At 38.6% G+C, this 20,576-nt stretch overlaps 1 protein-coding gene across 4 annotated transcripts in view; it reads right to left on the reverse strand.

Moving 5' to 3' along the window:
• Window positions 1-20,576, reverse strand: part of Itpr2 (inositol 1,4,5-trisphosphate receptor type 2) — a 416,582-nt gene that overhangs the window by 300,180 nt on the left and 95,826 nt on the right. For all 4 annotated transcript variants that reach the window (XR_004518150.1, XR_004518151.1, XM_010615034.2 and 1 more), the window contains 2 exons: window positions 12,343-12,384; window positions 2,933-3,087 (listed from right to left, as the gene is read on the reverse strand). Coding sequence is in view for 2 of the 4 variants with exons in the window: in XM_010615034.2 (XP_010613336.1) it covers window positions 2,933-3,087; window positions 12,343-12,384 (197 nt within the window). In the remaining 2 variants the exon portion in view is untranslated. The remainder of the gene's footprint in view (window positions 1-2,932; window positions 3,088-12,342; window positions 12,385-20,576) is intronic.

Below are 20,576 nucleotides of genomic sequence, written 5' to 3' on the forward strand. Positions count from 1 at the left end.
TATATGTCATATAATATAAGGTATAAAACAGTAGGGCCTGTAAAAGAAAATCAAATAAAATGCTGGTGGTCTCGAGGCAAGAGAGCTTCGTTCAACATTATGGTTCTACTCATTCATACAAGTAGATAAAACAAAGTGAGCTTCAAATATCTAAACTGTCATGTATCCAATCCCTATGCAATTCTGAAATCTCTCTGTTTTATCACTTATTGTCTTATGTGTCAAATTACGCAGGAGACAACATTTGCACTCAGTTGCTTTCCATTTTAGACACATGGAAAGTGTGGCCACTGCTGATAAGCTTCGTAGCTCCTTCTGCTATCTGACCCTTACACTTCTTCAGTACAGGTTTAATTTCCCTGACTAAATGCTTGGGATGGACGTGTTCTGGACTCGGATTCTTTTTATTTTTAAATATGTGCATCACAACATATCAGGGAGGAAATCCAAGTCTAATGGTGAAATTCATTTATGTTTTCTATACACCTTAAACATATAGCCTGGAGGTAAGTTTATATAATATTTTTTAGTGCACCAGTATCTTCACTGCAACCCATCACACGAGGTCAAATGTGGAATTCTTCACTGTGTGCTATCATGTTAGTGCTCAAAAAGTTTCAGTTTTTGGAATACTTCGTATATTTTCAGATTAGGCAGTCTCAACCTGCATATGCTTACTGAATCAACCCATATTGTGAGGTTCCAAACCAAAGGATTATATTCCAGTATTATAACTTACAATTCGCAAGGATTCTAAGGCTGAATAACTGTTGGGACCTATCCCACAGGAACCTGTTGCCTTTAAGACCTTGATATAATCTGAATGCCTGCAATATGAGGGCACCGCAGCAGAGGTTTAGAGTACAGACTTGACATTCCCAGGCTCCATCACCAAATTCCACTTCATGAGCATGACACAGGCCAATTAGTTTGTCATTCTAAACCACTGCTTCTCAAACTCTACATTATGTCCCCTGGGAAGCCCTTTACAATCCCAGTGCCCACACTACGTCATACACAATTTAGACCCAAATGCCTGGGAACAGAAGCCCGGCACTGGGACTTTTTAAAGATTCCCAAGGATGTCTCAATATGCAGGGGTGATTAGGAACTCCTGCTCCAGGACCTGCATATCTGCAGCAATGGCTTTAGCTGAAGGTTTGTTAGAAATGTACATTCTCAGGCCCCTATTCTAGAATAAGCACAAGTTCCATTCTTATCAGAACCCCTACAATTGGTGCAGTACAATGTAAAGCTTCAGACTTTATTGGGCTAGAGTTTAAAGTTTGAGAAACACTGGACACCACAAAAAATCACTTCAGTAATGCTTTAAAACAAAAAGGAAAACAATGAGTTCACGGCGCGAAGAGGTTAGCGTGATTCTAATGTACTGTCAGCTTGAGAAGCACTGCTCTAGATCAGCCTCTCATAGCCAACCTGTAAAGGTTGCTGCCGGGATTAAATAAGATAATATTTATAAAGAACTTGACATAGAGTTTAGCATTCTCAAGAATGTACTCGAGAATTTTATTACACTAGTAGCTATTGTCAAGTGTTAATGTTAGCTTTAATACAACAAAAGGCAAATGAATCCATCCTAGCACAGACTTCTGTACAACACTAAGACATCAACAGCTCTGAATAATGTTAGACTATCACCTCCTGACAAAGCTAAGCTCGAGGGCCTTGTCGTGAGTCCATGCAGTTCTCAGTGAGTTCTTTTATCATCTCCTTAAGCAAACAAAAAGGATTTCATTTTTGCTGAAAAATTTATAGAGTAAAGTCATAGTGAGGATTAAGAGTCCAGTACTGGGAAGACAAAGCTAGAGACTGAGCTGGGTCAGGTAAAACCTTCAAAGGGGATCCCTTCCTTCACAGACTATATTACGGGAAGAGAAGAGTGACATTCCTTATCAATGGGAATAGCCATGGGACACCAGGAATATTTCTCCACAGTATTATTAGTACAGTACCTATTTACCCTCCATGAAAGGAATAAGCATAGCAGTGTCTGCATTTCTGTGTAGGTATCCTCAGCTAGCCACGGCCTGAGGCCAAGTACAACTGATCCACCATTTAGAACTATCCCACATGACCTAAAGGGCAAGATTCAATGTATCCAGAGAGTGAAAAGAGCTTACCTAAAATAGTCAAATTTCAGCCAGAGAATAAAAGATAATGTCTTTCACTGAGTCCTAGTTGACTTATTTTTACAATGGATTCCTCACTGGTCTCTAAAATCACCTACAAACCAAAATTCTTCCATTTTCTTTTCCTGCTGCTTAAAATGCTGCTCCCAGATGGAGAGAACTCATTCATTTTCATCTTTCAACTGTCCTAACTCAGGCCATTTCTGTAGAGTCCCATCTAATAGAATACCCCCACCCAATGCCCTGCACTTTTTCTTCAATGTACTTTGACCATATATTTTATGTTTACTGGTTTGTTTACTACCTGTTTCCCTTATTTGAATGTAACCAGTTTGTTCACTATTATCTTCCCAAGGCCAATGTCAATGCCTAAGACATAACCTATGTTCAATAAATATTTGCTAACTGAATAACTAAATAAATGAACAAACGGACAAATAAATGAAGTGAGGAATCTCACATAATAAAAATAAATGAAAAAGCATTTCTAAAATGCGTTTAGATTGTTTTTCATTTGAGTAACCAAGGGCCATATAAGTAATAAGAATAAACTATTCTTATGAATTTTTCAGAACTTCTTAGGTCCTGCACATTTTAATTATTTATAAGAATAAAACAATTTATATTAATCTACTTACAAAAAAGGTACAATGTTTTACACACTTGTTCTTCATTTCTACTCCCTTGATATTGCAAAAATTATATTAACATTATGATTTTCATTCCTTACCTGCTCAGAGTAATTATTCAAAAAAACATCTTTTAGCCATAATTTTTTTTACCTTGGAACTAAGCAATCAGCTCTCTGGAGAGTCGTGGCATCCAGTTCAAACAGAGATGCAATGTCATTTCCATGTGGGACTGAGACCAAAGTATACATGATCTTCTCTCCTGCCTGGCGTTTTTTCTTTGAAGTTGGAAGATCTCCATCTCTCTGCTGAGGATGTAAAAAGTTATTTATTTTGTCAGATTTTTTTAACTAAACTCTCCAATTAATCAGGATATAAGGTTTAATTTTATGTGTTAGGTCTTCATTGGGTTATAGAAGTATCTATTTCACATTAACCAGAAAAAGTAGATAAGACCTAACAGGACTTGAGAAAATTATCAACAGTGATAAGTCACATACTTTTGGGTGGGATGGCTTGATCTATGCACATTATTAAGGTACTGACAGTCACGATAAATTTGCTCTCTTTCCTCATTTTCTTTTTTGCAGAGTAGTAATTTTGACTATTCACAATTAAATGAAAACAGAGAAGAAACAGTATGTTGAATCTTCCAGATTACACAAATTAAAGATATACAAATGGCCAACAAGTACATGAAAAGGTGCTCAAGATGGTCAATCGGGGACACACAAATCAAAACCACAATGAAAATCACCTCATTCCACTCAAGATCAAAAAGACCAGAGTGGCTAGGTGTTAGGGAAGGTGTGGAGAAAAGGGAGCCCCAGTACACAGTTGATGGGAATGTGCAGTGTGCAGGAAACAGTGTGGAGATTCTAAAGAAGTTACAAACACAACTACACATGACACTGTAATTCCTCCTTGGGTTATGGTTCCAAAGGAGATGAAGTCATCACCTCATAAAGCACCTGTGCCCCCGGTTCACTGTGGCACAATGGCCGTTACATGGAAGCAACCTCCGTGCTCAAGAGATGAGTGGGTAAAGAAATCCATGGTATGTACACACATGCATATACACCCGATTTATAATGATTTGACTTACAATTGTCCCACTTTGTGACAAGGCTAAAGCCATGCACATTCTTAGAAATGCAGTTGGAATTTGGAATTTTGATTTCTGCCTAGGCTAGAAACATGCAGTATGATACTTTTTTTTTTTACAACAGGAGGGTAGTGACAGGGAACCTCAGGCCACAGTCAGCCACAAGATCATGAAGGTCAACAACCAACAATTTAATTTACTGTGCTGCTGAAATACAATATTTGGTAGGTTAGGAGTATTAAACTCCCTTTCTAATGCTGATATTTTCAAGTTACAATGAGTTCATCAGAATATAACATTTCTACAATGGAATATTATTCAGCCTTTTAAAAAAGAAAGATTCTGCCACTTGTGACAACAGAAACAAACACAGGGGACATTGTGCTAAGTAAAATAAGCCAGACACAGAAAAAAAAGAGCTCCATGATCTCAATTATATGTGCAATCTAAAAAAGCAAACAAAAAAACTCAAATACACTGAGAAAGAAGCAAGAATAAAATGGTGTTAACCATGGCAGGGGTGGGGGAATAGGAAGATGAAAGTCAAAAGGTAGAAGGTTTCAGTTTTGTAGGATGAAGAACTACAGTACTGAAGGCTCTAGTATTGTTATAGTGGAAATTTACTAAGGGAGTAGATTATAGGTACTTTTACCACACATACTAAAAAACTAACTATGGGAGCTAAAGGATATGTTAATTTGCTTGACTGTAGTAAGCATTTAAATCATACATCACATCTTAAATATATACAATTTTTTCTGAATTAAAAGAGTCATACCACAGTGATATATGCGCACCCATGTTTATAGCAGCACAGTTTGTAATAGCTAAAACTTGGAAACAGCCCATTTGCTCATCTGTTGGAAACTGGATAAAGAAGATGTGGTTTTTCTATAAAATGGAATACTAATCAGCCATAAAGAATGAGAGATTAGAGTCATTCATAGGAAAATGGATACATATTGAGGATATACTCTTAAGTGAAATACATAAGTCACACATGTGTAAATACCAAATAGTTTCTCTGGTGTGAAAAACTATAATAGTACACAAGATCCTAATGAGATAATAATGTGAAATAGGAAGAAAAGGGCTTAAGGTATAGGGAAAGTGGGAAGGGTAGGGGAAAGGGAATAAGGGCAAAGAAAAAAATATGAAAAAATGGAAATAAAGTGTTTGTAAATGGGGAGGGGAAGAGGGTGACGGGAGGGCAGGGACAAGGCGAAAAAATGAGAACCAACACCTGTCATGTAAAGGTACAAGTTTTTAAAACCCAGAGAAGGAAGGAGGATAGGTGAGAAGGAAGGAAGGAAGGAAGGAAGGAAGGAAGGAAGGAAGGAAGGAAGTTGAACTGCATTGCTTCACTGATCTATATCATGCAGCTCAACAAGAAAATCCAGGTGTTGTACTAAGATATGAATAGCAGAGAACCAGTACTCCCTGGAGGTCTGAAAGTTAATAGGGAGAAAGGAACTACACTGCTATCTAACAGCAAATCATTTCGGCAAGAAGTCTGAACAAGATCCACCGTCTTCTTTTATAGGGCCCACCCCCAACTAGACGTTCCTTCTCAAGGTTAAAAATTAGAGAGACATCTGATATTGAAAATGATTATGATAAAGATGAAGGCAGAGACAGAAGAAGAAAAGAAGAAGTTTTAAGAAAAGAAAGTGATAATTCTAAAAGAAACAAAAGGAAATTTGTTCTAAATTATATCCTTGGTAACATGAAAATGACTTCATTTGCAAAGAAATACAACAAAAGAAATTCTTTTTTGATTTTGCAATGCTACTGCTGTCAAAAGAAAGAAGCACCAATACCGTATGTGCTGTTAATACTCATGAGAGGAAACTGCCTCAGGATGTAGAAATACAGAAATCATGGGCAAGATCAGTCAGATGCAGAAATACTGTAAGGATTTTTTTAATACGTAGACTGGTATTTGGCATGTCTTAGTCTGTTTTCTGTTGCTGTAAGTGAACATCAGAGATGTATAGGAATATAACTTGTAAGAATACAGGTTTATTTAGCTTGTGGCTGTGCAGGCTAGAGGTCCAAGAACATGGTTCTGGCAGCCCATGAGGATCTCTCACTACACTGTAACATGGTGGAGGGTATCACATGGTTAGATGGAAAAGCAGGTCAGAGAAGCCTGGCTTTTGAAACAAGACCACTCTCGCACTATCCTACAAATCCATTAACCCACTCAAGGGGCAGAGCCCTCATGCCCCAGTCACCTTCCAAATGTTCCACATTTCAGCACTGCTGCACTGGGGAACAAGTTTTCACGTATGAAATTTGGGGGATACATTTAAGCCACAGCAGGGCACCAGTGGCTTCAGTAGACTATTAGAAAGGTACAATGAAAATATGTGGTGTTTATAATAAAATCATATCTATTACATTGAAGCAGGTTGAAAGGCTTTATTAGTGAAGGAACAGCATGTAACCCAATACAGAGTCAATGAGGAAGGACTTTATAGTCTCTGCCAGTACTGACTAGTGCACATGTATTCCAGTTGTTATGGTTTGGATCAAAACTGTCCCCCAAAGTCTCATGTGTTCAGATGCAGGGCTTTGGGACAGTGGTTGGATCACGGGGGTGCTACACGCATCAGTGAATTAATGCATTGATGAGTTAGTTCATATCTGGATGTGCGGTTAGGAGGTGGGGCTGCTTAAGAGGAGGCAGTAAACTGGAAGCATAAGCATAATCTCTCTGTCTCTCTCTCCTTCCTCCTCCTCCTCCTCTTCCTCTCTGCTGTCCTTCCTGCTCTCTCCACTTCCAGCCACCATGTAGTTAGATTTCCCCTTTCCTTTCATGAGGCTTCTGCCTTAGAGTCAGCTGATCATGGACCGAAACCTCTGGAACCATGAGCCAGAATAAATATTTTCACCTTTAAACTGTGCATGTCAGGTATTCTATCCCAGTAACAGAAAAATGGACAAATACAGTACACCAGTCTTCTTTAGAGACTACTACAGTATATCCCTAAAAGGAAAATGCCATCTACTTTCCTGACTGAGCTTACTCTACACCAATTCTTAGTACAATTTAGCTTTTGATATAGATAATCATTTAAGGAAAATGCATTGACTGACCTAATGATTTAGATCTACTTAGGAAGTGAAAGTTGGCATTAGGGTTTATATATCAGTCATTTGTGAGGGTCTCAGGAAGACTATCCTCCTCCATTCACTCCTCCTTGGAATGCTAATGAAATGAATTTCCTAGACTTAACGAAAACAGAAGAGACACTGGTTCCTAGTGAAGGCCTTCCTACCCACTCCTTGGTGATGTCCTCCTGGGGAGCACAACCAGAATATTCAGGATCTTCCCTATTTTGACACTCTACACTGCAACGATGAAAATCTTTTCTAAACATAGAAAACACTTGCTTAGTAGGATTAATTAAAACAGTCCATTCTGAATTACTCATACTACTTAAGATCTGTGGTTTTATTTTTAATTGCATAGAATAAGTGGAATGTAGTATTCTACCATAAACAGTTTGCATGGGTTCTTGGAAAACCCATTTAATGAATAGAAAATTCTATTTATAAATAGCATAGCAACTGTTTATGTGGGAATCTGAACTCCTAATACATTAGATTTTTTTTTTTTTTTTAAAGTGCTGTTGTGGAGCCAGGGATTTAGCTCAGTAGTTCCACCATCTGCTTTGCAAGCGCAAGGTCCCCAGTTCGATCCCTGGTACAAAAAAAAAAAAAAAAAAGTGCTGTTGTCTTAGGCATTCTACTTTAAATCTCTCCTACTTTACTATTGTGCCTAACAAACTCTGCTTCACTCACAGGTTGGCAGTAAACTTTAAGCCAGGCTCCCTAGAATTTTTAACTAATGAACTCTGGGTAATGAGTAATAAGTATACAACTTTTAACATATGAATCTAGCTTAAATACAGAAGAAAATCAATATTGTATCTTTCTACCACAAAGACAATTCTGTTCAAGATTGTATGCTGTGACTTCTGTTCATAAAGTCACATTGATTTTTTAACTAAGAAAAAAACACAGAAGCTCCAGTTCCTCCTGACACAGAATTAGGAAATGAAATGGTCTTCCTCTTGCATCTCAAAAGTGCATTAAGGTCCAACAGAGCTTAAATGTATCATCGGTGTGTGCTCCAAACACACCCAATTAAGGGGCCTGCAGGGTCTTAGTCTGTGAACTTCAACACTGGCAGTTTTCGCTGGAAGGAAGGCAGGCAGGCAGCCTCTCTGTTACACAGGAGACAGGTCCTGATGAAAAGCCAGCCGGGGAACCAAGAGCTCTCCCTGTTCCTGCAGCCCCCCACCCGTGAGTGGCTGAGCCGCAGTCTTCTCTACTGACTCACTTGTGAGTCATCAAATTTTCAGCAGCAACATCACTTTGCAGTTCTGCTGCTGGGAGCCAGAGACATTCGGTAAGAAACACTGTCTGAGACCTCAGAGCCGTGTGGGGCCTGAGGCATAAGGATGTTCGGGCTTGTGTGGCTGCTTCAGTCTTTACTTAACCACACACAGTGCTGCCTTTTAAAGCTGCAGGCGCTTTTTTCTCTTCATTCCCAAAATGATTCCTACGAGGATGTGGGTTTCTTTTTCCTTAGCACCTTACCACACTGGTGCAGCTAGAGTCAAACTCAAGGAAGTGTCCAGCTCTTTAAGAATCTGGAACTCCTCTCACCTCCAAATTCTACAGAACACAATTTGCAAGTTCATGTTGAGTCAAGTTTCCTGGTTCCAAGAATATTTCTGTTTTGTATATAAATCCACATAGACTAGCGGCTCTCAACAGGGGGAGAGTTTTGCCTGGGGGTAAGAGACTGAGGGAGGGAGATTCAGCAATTTCTAGACACATTTTAGTGGCCATAGGGGGAGGAAAGTCTGCTGGTACCTAAAGAGTGGAGGTTGTGGTCACAGACTCTGCAGAATATCCTACAATGCAAGGGTTAAGAACCCCCAACAGAAACCAAGACTGGCACTTAAAAAAGTCAGATCTGTTCCACACAGATATGGCAATGTTAATATGGATGGTATTACAACGTACTCCAAAAATATTTTTTTAAAAAACAATCCCCCTTCACCAAGCCATTCGAAAAGATGCAGCCTTTTCAAGAAGAAATGATGACTGTCAGGTTCCCAGTGGAGCTTGACACAGTTCCAATGTTTACCAGGTTCCTGTGGATGCTGTACATTTGTAAGATTGGAAATAATAGACTCCTTTGTCAAATAAATACAGCAATTTGGGTCTTAATGGGTGCTCTGACACACACTGCCTTATTCCTGCAGCACTATGCATTAACCTCTGAAACTTCAAAAATGGAAGGCAACATTTTGATAAAGGTTTCTAAATTACAGGAGTAATGTTAACTGGGCACTAAACAGACAACATAGGGATAATTAGGAAAGAAAAAATTAGCAGAGCCACAGTGAACTCAGCATTGCTAGAACCCAGAATGGAGGTGAAATAGCATTCTGGCTTTGGGAAACTGATTTCTTATTTCACAGGCTGGAGACAAACTCCACTAGCTCCTTTGTTTTCTTGTTTAGACAGAAACATAATAATTGCTATGTGGTAAATGGTCTATAAAATGAGAAGCCATATTGTTAACAGTATAGTTCCATATTCTCAGTTTTGTTTACTCTCGGGCTAGGGATTTTGGAGAGGGAAAAGAAAATTTAATCAGATGTCTCTCCAGTTGGATGTCTCTCAGAGATGGCAGCCAAGATCCGCCATAAACTCCTATAGCAGATGCAGACCCACCTGTCCTGTGTGCAACTGAGTAACGCTGGTGACAACTGCTTAAACAGAAGAGCATTCTTTCCACCTTTTGAGGCGAAACAAGATATGGTGTGTTGAAATAAAAAGCAAAGAAAAAGCCACTGTCAAGCCAAACTACAAGTTTGATTAGCACAGTGATTTCACCATTGATTAATTATTTATATTTTCTGTGCTGCCCCATAAACTTTCATAGTCTGTGTGCACACACTCTGCTCTGCCAGAACCACCAACCACATAGCAGCAGCAACAGCAAAGTCAGGCAGTACCACTCTGACTCTGACAAAACATGAACATCAGCCAAGCCACAGAAATGACTAAATATCCTTCTCCCCCGGCTGACTTAATGACAGCAGCTTCTTTAGTCTGCCTTTTCTACAGATAAAATTTATTAACATACTAATCATAGAGTTCTTTGTTTTTTCCTAACAGCATTCCCATCCAAGGAAAAGCATTTTCCTTAAAATTTCCCCAATTCACCTTACATAAGCCCACATCCTCAGATTAGTTCAAGATACCTCAACGTTCCTCATGGTGTGTGTGAGTGAGTGAGTGTGTGTGTGTGTGTATGTACATGCTCATCTCACTACAATGAGGAATAAATCCACCTTGCTTGACTCCAGGCAGGTGTGTCATCTCTGGTGGTCTGTGGTTGGAAGCCACTGAAAAGCTTGTAGTATGACCCATAGAAACCAGGCTGTATTCTTAGCTTTTAAAACCAGGCTACTGATAGCATTTTCCTGAATCATAGGACAGTGAGAATCCAACACTGCTAGGGTGGCCATTTGAATACCACTCAGAATGCTACAGCCAAAATATAAATAGAAGATCTAATTGAGCAAACAGGCCTGCTCTGCATTCAAGCATATTTTAACACAAATCGGGCTTTCCTGAGGCCAAAGACCTGACACGCCAGCTTCATTCCTGTCTTAATCCTGATAATCACATGGGAAGAGGAGCAAATAGGATGGAGCCTCGTGGGCAGTTCTGCTTTGGTTCCCCAAGGCAAAACAGAAAGCTGTATATGGATGCAAACATAGTAGTCATTTCAATTAAACATGCAACTCTTTCTATCAAAAGGTAGAATTTTATAGGAGGGTGTTGTTACTTTTTGTGTGTGTGTTTTTTTTTATCTTTGGTTGACAATGATTGTACATACTTAGGGGATAAAATGCAATGATAGGTACACTGCATAGTGATCAAATCAGGGTAATGAGTATATCCATCACCGTAAAATCTTGTCATGTCTTTGTAGTGAGAACATTCAAAATACTTTCTTCTACTTGAATGCTATTTTCACTCCACAGGCAACAGCACACTGGGACTTGTGTCTCCTAACTGTAACTTTGTACCTTTGACTCACCTTTCCTCTTCCCTCTTCCTTTCTACTTTCCCAGCCTCTGGTAACCTTTGTTCGAGTCCCAGTTTCTATTAGATCAATTTTTTTAGATTCTACATGGGAATGAGAAAATGTGGTACTTTTCTTTCTACACCTGGCTTATTTCGCTTGTAAGATAATGTGCTGCAGGCCTATCAATGTTATCACAAATGGAAGGATTCTACCCTTTTATGGCTGAATAATATTCCACTGCATTTATATTCTGTGTTTTCTTTATCCACTCAACTTTTGGTATATATTTAGGCTGATTTATTATCCTGGCTACTGTGAGTAAATAGTACTATCATAAACATGGGAGTCCAGGTGTTTTTTTGACCCACTGACTTTATTTTCTTTGGATATATATTCAGTAGTGGGATTTCTGGATCATATTTTAGCTCTATACTTACTCTTTTAAGAATTTCCATACTGTTTTCATAATGGCTAAACAGTCCTATTCCTCTTATCTAACTGCAAATTTGTTTTGGAAAGGCAGGATTTTGAATGAGGTATTAGTAATATCTGCAGATTTCAAAAGCAAATGTTTAATTCTCAAGACAACTGACTGTGTCTATAATACTACAAAATATCTAGTTAAGTTTTTGAAATTCTGCCCATCATCCAGAGGTTTTGTCTGGTCATATCAACTGTCCCCAGATTTTTAAATTTTTGATTGAATAAAAAAGTAACCATGAGGGCCAGGGATTTAGCTCAGTGGTTCTGCCACCTGCCTGGCAAGTGCAAAGTCCCAAGTATGATCCTCGGTACAAAAAAAAAAAAAAAAAAGTAACCATGAAGTCATCTTCTTTACAAATGATGGTGGAAGGAGCAGAGTGACTAATAAAAAACATTTTCAAGGAAACTGTCTTTAAAATAAAATTGAGATAGCTTTCTACCAGCACACTTTCAAAAACTAGCCATATAATTGCCTGATGTTTCTATTTTAAATCTCAAAGAAGTGTCCTGTTGTCCTGTGTCAGTGTCATGCCATGAGCCCACTTGAGCTCCCTATTTACTGGGCAATTCTGACAACTGAAGTGAGACCCACTGTATGTCCCAGATGCCAGATGCCTTCACCATTCTGCTTTAAGTGCCCTTCAAGTTTCTAGAAATCTCCTAAGTGTCCATTACTGGACATTTCATAACCTAAACTATGTTTACTTTTTTCCTTGATCCACACCTTCCACTCAAAGATCGTCTCTGAGTCCTTAGTCTTCAAATTTGTCACTAAATTTTCAACTTATTCATATAAAAATATAATAAACATTGTTTGGGATTTGCTGTGGGGGCAACAGTTCTACTCACATTTTTCCCTTCGTTTTGGGCATCTCGATAATCAGGATTAAGCTAAAACACAAAAGCAAAGCAAAATTAGTTTAGAATTGCTATTAAGAGCACATTAACATCATGAGTGAACTTCAATTCAATTCCTTATGTTTAACCAAATTTAATACCTAAATAGCTAAAAAAAAAAATAGTAAATTAACAATTTAAATTATGCTGCCAAACCCCAGTTGCATGGACAGAAGCTAAAATACAAAATGTATGGCTTTGATTTCTAGCCGAATTGCTGACATCTTGAACAAGGTGAGAAATGACAGTCTCACCTTCTCTGGGGAAACACTCAGGAGAATTCACCATTTGGCCTGCCACAAAAGCTGCCGTTAACTAATAACACAGCTGCTAAGTTAAAAATAAATAAGTAAAAATAGGTGAAGGGAAAATTTCCACCATGATTCAAAATCGTGCTCTACTTGTACACACGCTCTACACCACAAGGAAAACAGCAGAAAAGGAGCTGTACATCAGATAAATCAGTTAATGCACAAGGAATGCGGAAACCAACAAAGAAAGATGCACACCTCTGGCCATGGATGGCGGAGTTCGGGGGTCACGTTCAATGAGCTCTGATACACTGAGTGTTGACCCAAGGGTCATCAGTAGATCAGATACTGTTAACTCTTAATTCCCACTCTCATAACCACATCTTAGTTGTGCTGAAATAACTAGTTGACAATCTGTCAAACAATGGATTAAGAAACTGTTTTTCTTGAAAAAAACTGTCCAATTGAATTTAATCATGTTGATGCTAATTAATCTGTGTGTACCATACATAATCCCGAGTTGTTAACATTACTTAAAAGGAAAAGTCAGATGTCTTTCTGTGTGTGATTGCCTGTAGGGACTGAACCAAGGAGCACTGCACTGAGCTTCATCTGCAGTCCTTGCTTTCACTTTTTATTTGACACAAGGTCTTGCAAAATTGCTAACTTGCCCAGGCTGGGCTTGAACTTGGGATACTCTTGCCTCAGCTTCCTAGAGTGCTAGGATTTCAGGTGTGCACCATCACGCCCAGTTGCAATGCCTTTCTTAAAATAATATTTGGCTTTTAAAAGTTCTAATTGCTGGGCTGGGAATTTAGCTCAGTGGTTCTGCCGCCTGTTTCTCAAGCTCAAGGTCTCAAGTTCGATTCCAGGTACCAAAAAAAAAAAAAAAAAGCAAAAGAAAAACTCTCAATCTCACTGAGAATGCACACTAAAAAACAACCTTAAGTCCAAACCATCAATGAATGTACACTGATTATAAAGCAGATTATCCTGAGAAAAGAGTCTGGTAACCGCCCAGCTTTATCTTGTGGCATCCTTCAAGAAAGAAACCATTGGTACAAAGAAAAAAACCTGCCATGGACTATTTAACCATTGACTCAGAGACCTGGAGAATCTACCAAAAGCTACACAGATTCAGGCATGGTAATACACACTTGCACTCTGTTACAGTGTCAGTAGCAAGACACTGTTTTAAAGTTTAAAAAATAATGGGAGTTGTGGGATGGTTCAGAATGAAGGCTCTGAGTTCAATCCCCAGGACAAACAAGTGAATGAAAAGGTTTCTCTTATCGGTGAGAAGCTGCTATTAGATTAGTCAAAAAACTATTTCCCAGTCCAGTCCATGACCTGCCTGTCTTCTCAGGTCCAGGGAAATAGCAAAGTGCTCTGAAGGCAGGTGAGCAGGAAGCTGGGGGTAGGTGTCTGCAGGGCACGTTCTGAGAAGCACGGATGTTGTGTGCTGGAGTGACACTGAACGATGATGTAGAAACAGAAGAGGACAGGAGAACTCTGGTACTTAAAGCTCAGATGGGTGACGTCCCCTGCTACAAAGGGGAAGCACTCTGCAAATGCACCCAATTTCAGCCCTGCAGCTGAAGCTATAGGAAGAAGACTGAACGGTCATGTGACAGAATTTAAAAATGGAACACAAGGACAATCCACCTAACCCATATGGTTTTGCACAGAACTTGCTCATCTGGGGATAAGGAAAAAAGGAAGGAAGGTAGAAAGGGTAAAAGGTAGGAAGGGCCAGGCATGGTAGCACATAGCTGTAATCCCAGCACTCAGGAGACTGAGGCAGGAGGATCACTGTGAGTTCAAGGCCAGCCCAGGCTACATAATGAGTTTAAGGCCAATCTGAACTACATAGTGAGATCCTTCTCAAAAACACAAACAAAGGAGGAAGAAAAGGAGGGAAGGAAGGAAGGGAGGGAGGAAAAGAGGGACAGAGAAAGGAAGGGAGGGAGGGAAGGACAGTGGCAGGGAGGCAGGGAAAGGAAGGCAGAAAAAAACAAACAAACTGATGAAAATGTATGTCAGAAAATAAGAATCATTTTCAGGTTCTTCCTGAATATTTCCTATGGTATGACACAAAATTAGTTTTCAGGAAATGATCTGGCATACTCAAGAAAATATGTGGAAAAGCAACAAAACAACATAAATTTGTGTTAAATTATGCTAAAAGGACACTATAAAAATAAAATACAAAAGAATAGAATATAAAGAATTATACCATAAAATTACAAGGAGGGTTTCAATAAAAATGAAAACATATATACAGAGTCCAAGTCCACATGGGCAACAATAAAAGCATATTTGATGCTACAGAAAATGAGTGATGCAGAGGACCGGTACCCAGAAATAAAACTCAGAAAAAAGAAAACAGTCTGGAGGACCAGGGAAGGGCCTATCGGAAGGAAGTGAGAATAAGAATACAAGCAGTAATCAGAGACTCTGCAAAGTAAAGCTTTCTCAGCTGAAGACAGAACTGCATACACAGAGGTCACTCTACCTCAGGACAAGAACCAACTCAAAGAGGCTGACACACTCATTTAAAGTAAGTGGAAAAAAGAGAAAAAACAGAAGTAAGGGCATAACGCAGAGGCAGGTATTTGGCTTAGAAGAAAATGCGTAGCCTATCACAGGAGAATGGACAAACCAAATGGGCTGTATTCAAACACTGGAGTACTCAGCCATAAACAAGAGGGACACCCAGGGAGAAGGGGGGTGTACATGTACAACTCCCCACGATAAATGTAACTGTCATTTTTTAATTGAGTTTATTGGTACATTTTAGGTGTACAGTACAGTTACATTCATCATTGGGATCTCGTACCTTCACATGACAGGTCTTGGTTCTCATTTTTTCCCCTTGTCCCTGCCCTCCCTTCTGTAATTGTTACGTCCAGCTTGCATGTAGTGATAAACATAAAAAGTGGCAAAAAATAAAAATAATAGCTGTTTAAAAATAAAAAAGAAGGATAAATCTCAAAAATGTTGAGTGGAAGAAGCCAGGCAGGAAAAACAATGTCCTGTGTGAGGCCATTTATGTGAAATAGGAAAACAAACCTCAACTATGGTGAGACAAATTCGACAGGGAGTGGGAGGGAGGGAGGGACAGGACAGGACAGGAAGCGGAACCCAGTCGAGAGTCTCCGGGCATCGGCCTTTCTGTGTTTCAGAACTGATATTCCAGGAGGGAAGAGACAAGCTGCACGTCAGGGCCAACCAGCAATGGAGAGCTTGGGTTCCCCTTTCTCTCTCTGCGGGGACTCAGACTCCTTACATTCTCATGGAGTATGAGTCATGGGATTATTCCAAAATGGGATTAATCTTGCCTTTAAAATAAAAGTGAAAAGTACAGGGCCAGAGCGTGGTTAACTTGCCTCCTATCTACTGATTAATCAACTCAAGAAAATACATTTTTACCTGAAAGTAAAGAAAAATTCTAGCATAGTGTCCAGAGAGATTATTCACCTATTGTTAACCAAGTAAATTGGAATTTTTTAAAAATTTTGTTCCAACTTTCTCTCCATTTTAAAAAATCCACACTAAAATTTTAATCAAAGTATATCTAAAGGATATGAAACATGTAGCCAAACATATAAGTTAGGGTCAAAATCTCCATTTAATATATAATAGTTGGTTTCCGACACAATAAAGTAAATTCATACTGCAAACTATAACTTATCTATCCCTAAAATGTTCACAGCATTACCAATTAACATACCCAAGCCAAACACAAGAGAATTTATGGCCCCTGGAGGGCAGATCATATTCTACCCCACAGAAAACATACGCCTAAATCCCAAGTCCATGTCACTAAATTTTACATTTTCATGTCTTTGGCAGCAATATTAAAGATGGTATCAATGGGTCAGCTTTTGCCTCATTTGTGTCTCCCAGCCCAAAATGTGGTTTTTCCCCGCCAGGACTGGGGATGGAACTCAGGACTTTGTGCAAGGCAGGTGCAGACCCGCCTAAGCTAAATCCCTGACCCATGTAATAATTTGTTTTGTTTTGTTTTTAAGTTAACATAGAGTTATTGCTTCAGTAAATTCAGTAAAATGGAAATACTAGTAATAATAATGAGGCGGAGGAGGAAAAAGACAATGACGAAAAGGGAAAGGAAAAAGAAAAGCCACCCCAGGGCCAGGGATTTAACTAAGTGGTTACACTGCCTGCCTCACAAGGTCCCAAGTTCGATCCCCCAGTTAAAAAAAAAAAAGAAAAAGAAAAAAGAAAAGAAAAGCCACCCCAATGAATCTATGGCTCTATAAATTCTCCAACATTAATTATTAAAGATTCAGTAAGCATATTCTTTAAATTTTACTGATGCTGTCCTACTGTAGTAAGTAGACTAAGGATAAACAGAAAAAATAATTTTTAAAAGAGGGAAAAGATATCCTTATATGGAAGTTCTTGAAGAAATAGTTCCTTATATTAAAAAATAATAATAAATCTGCCATTGGAGAGAGGCAACTAATATGCTGTTCAATCATTTATTGAGTAAATATTAATAGAGCATCTCTAATGGGCGAAGCACTGTGGCATATGGTATTTCAGCAAGGACAAAGAGAATCTGGTCCCTGACCACAAGACCTTATGATCTGGGTGGGAAAATAAGACATACACTGCTAGCTATAATACAAAATAGGATGTGAGCAGATATATAAGGTGGGAATGAATAATTTATAAATAATATAGGTCAGAGGAAGGAGGGATCTGGGGTAGGCAAATTTATTCAAGAATTATTCATGGAGAGTAGCACTGGAAGATAAGCCTGGAAGGACAGGTAGAATTTTAACTGGCAGAAAGGAAAAGAGAAGGTGAGAAAACAGGCAGTGTTGGGGAGAGGACGCCAGAGAGGAAAGGACTTGCTCAGAAAAGACACATAAAGGTCACCTATAGAATACTTTTTTATGTGCTTTTAAAAGTTCATTTGTTTAACCTGACAATTACGCTGCATAAAGGGATTCTTAACCCCACTTGACAGAGGAGGCATGGAGCCCCCCCGCAAGAAAACGCAGAATCACACGGAAGGGGAACCGAAGCCAACATCTCCTAGTTAGTTACCACCTCGCGGCTCTCCTCCTGCCTCAGAAAAGCATGGCGCTGTGATCCAAGATCCGAGGCACCCGGGAAATTGGCTCAGACCAAGGGGCCTTTCTAGATGTGTCCAGCCTGAAACCTGGAGCCTGCCATTTCACCTCTCTCCCACTTTTTTTTTTCTTTAGTAAAGAAGAGTTACCTTGGGCCACATAAAAATATAGAATAGACTTAATGTATAAAAGTAACACGACTTTGTCTTTTGTATTTTATTATAACATTTAAAAAGAAGGCAAAAGGAGGGGCTCACATGGTGGATATGGCTGCTAAGACACGAGTGTGATCAAAATATACTGTGAAATTCTAAACGTTTAAACTGAAATGACAGTGGAAGACACACCGCCATTAATCCCCATTAAAATCTTCCCCTTTGGTTCAAATTCAGTTGTCCCATCGTTCTTGTCACTTTCTGAGGCAGTTCCAGAAGTCTTCTTTCACCCATGTCTTCACAAGGTGCGATCAAAAACATGGTGAATGCATCCTAATGCCCTCCACAGAAAGGCAGGCTCCCACAAACCTTAAGGTGTGTCATCGTCAGCTCGGGCAACCTGATACCACCCAACTTCTGGCTCCCCTCCAAAGTTAAGAAGACCATGAAAGGTCAACGTTTTTAATCTTTTCAGATACTGGGACAGCGCTACTAATGATACTCATGAAAGAGTGTTTCCAGAACTGCTTCAGAAAGTGGGAAGAATGATGAGAAAAGTGTATTCAAAACAAGGAGGAGGAGCTGGAGAGGGTGGCGCACGCCTGTAATCCCAGCACTGGGGAGGCTGAGGCAGGAGGATCGCTGTGAGTTCGAGACCAGCCTGGGCTACACAGTGAGTTTCTGGTCAATCTCAACTACACAGTGAGACCCTGTCTCAAAAAGACAAAAAACAAAAAACAAAAAACAAAAAACAAAAAAACCCGAGTATTTTGAAAGGAATTAATGGCAATGTGTCTTTTACTGCAATAAATACTGTTTCAATTTAAGCATTCACTGTACTTTATGATCACTCCATATATAACTGGACTAAGAAAATCACCCAGTTCAAACTAGTGTGACTGGGTAGGTGGATTCTAGACTGCTCTAAAAGGAAATATCATGGAGCCTGGGAAAGGTCACCCAACCCCCATAGAACTCTGTGTCCTTAGCCATAAAATGATGGGGGAAAAAGTCTATAACTAAATGTCAAGACTCAGACTAAGAAAAATCACCATTTTGGGGGAAAATTTAATCTTAGAAATTCATTATGTTTATATAGCAATGTGTCAAGATCACATTTATGGACCAAAGTCATGGGAGGGAGTGATGAAGAGCAAATTTAAAGACCTAAATTGAAAAGCGTCTTCAATTAAATGGCCCAAGAAGAATAAAAAGAAATTATACAGTGCAAAGTGATAGAGAGAAAGTTATGTCATAAATACAGCAGTGAAAGTCATATCAGCATCAGAATCAAATGAAAGATACCTGCACCATTCTGTCTAACAGGATAGCGAGAAGCAAACCCAAAGTTTAGAAGTCCATAATACATGCTCAGTTCCCTTTTTGGTGAAATTCATTCTGAACTGACACATAAAACATGAAAGTTGTACATGTATACATTATGTAATGTTTAAATCAGCTAAATATATCTATTTTTTCAAAATACTTATCATTCCTTTATGGTAAAAATTTCAAAATCCTTTCTTCTAGCCTTTTGACACCTATAGTACAACAAAGTGCCTATATAACTATAGATGATAATGTTGCCTGAAGTTACCCTGTGTATGATACCATAACACAACCTCTCACTGCTATGTACATGTAACTTCCTTCCCACGGTCTCCCCAGCGTCTGGGAACCACCATTCAACCTTCTACGAGATCAGTTGTATTTTGGATTCATGTATGAGTAAAACATTAAGGACTGTAAAAAATGTGCTCTTTACATGGAAATATATTTTAATCCATTTGTTCTGTAGGAAACTAGAGCCATGAAATCATTATGTGTGTTTTTAAATATTATATATGTGTATTCCTCTTTCCAGTGACTAGCTATTATTCCGAATGATAAGTCTAAACAAGAAAGAAAGGAAAAAAATCTTAAATGTGAGCCACTCACAATTTATATTCTGATATAGAGTATTTATATGTATGTTTTTAGGGTCCAGTGTGCATTGGTCTATTGTATATTTATAAACATACACAAAAAAACCAGGCCCTTCTCCAGCATGATGGCTGATGCATTTGATAAAGAATTAAACATAAAGGTATTTAAAACTATAGCTCTAATATTCATGATTGTACTAAGTGTTTAACTAATTAATTAAATCCAAAGGCTACTGAAGTTAGGAGTTAAGTGTTTACCGCCATCTGGTGGAAGTTTTGTCTATCTACAAACAAATAAACTACCTTTAAAAGGGTAATCAATATAAAGTGAACAAACACATTTGTAATAAGTCCAAAGAAATGATGTAAGCATTTCTTCCCTAAATAGAGAATTTCTGAAATATCTCAACAGTAACTGCGATCAAAAATTTTTTAAATGCCAAAATGCTCAATAAATTCTAACTATAAGACCACAAATTATTATACAATAGGGCTTGCTTAACTCAAATTTATAAAAAAGAAGAAACAATTTCAAGTTATCAAAAGAACCTCAATTTCTCTTCTAGAAATATACATAGTTTATTTTTAATTGACACATAATTATATGCATTTTTGAGACACACTGTAATAGTCCAGTACCTATGTATATAATGTGTAATGATCAGACTAGGGTAACTGGTCATTTTCTTTATCAAAGGAACTTAGAAAAAAATGAATGTTCAAATATTCCAATAATTCAAGTAATGAATA

The sequence above is a fragment of the Fukomys damarensis genome, unplaced genomic scaffold (assembly GCF_012274545.1).
Source record: "Fukomys damarensis isolate Sample0158 unplaced genomic scaffold, DMR_v1.0_HiC HiC_scaffold_19, whole genome shotgun sequence".
Classification (NCBI taxonomy): domain Eukaryota; kingdom Metazoa; phylum Chordata; class Mammalia; order Rodentia; family Bathyergidae; genus Fukomys; species Fukomys damarensis.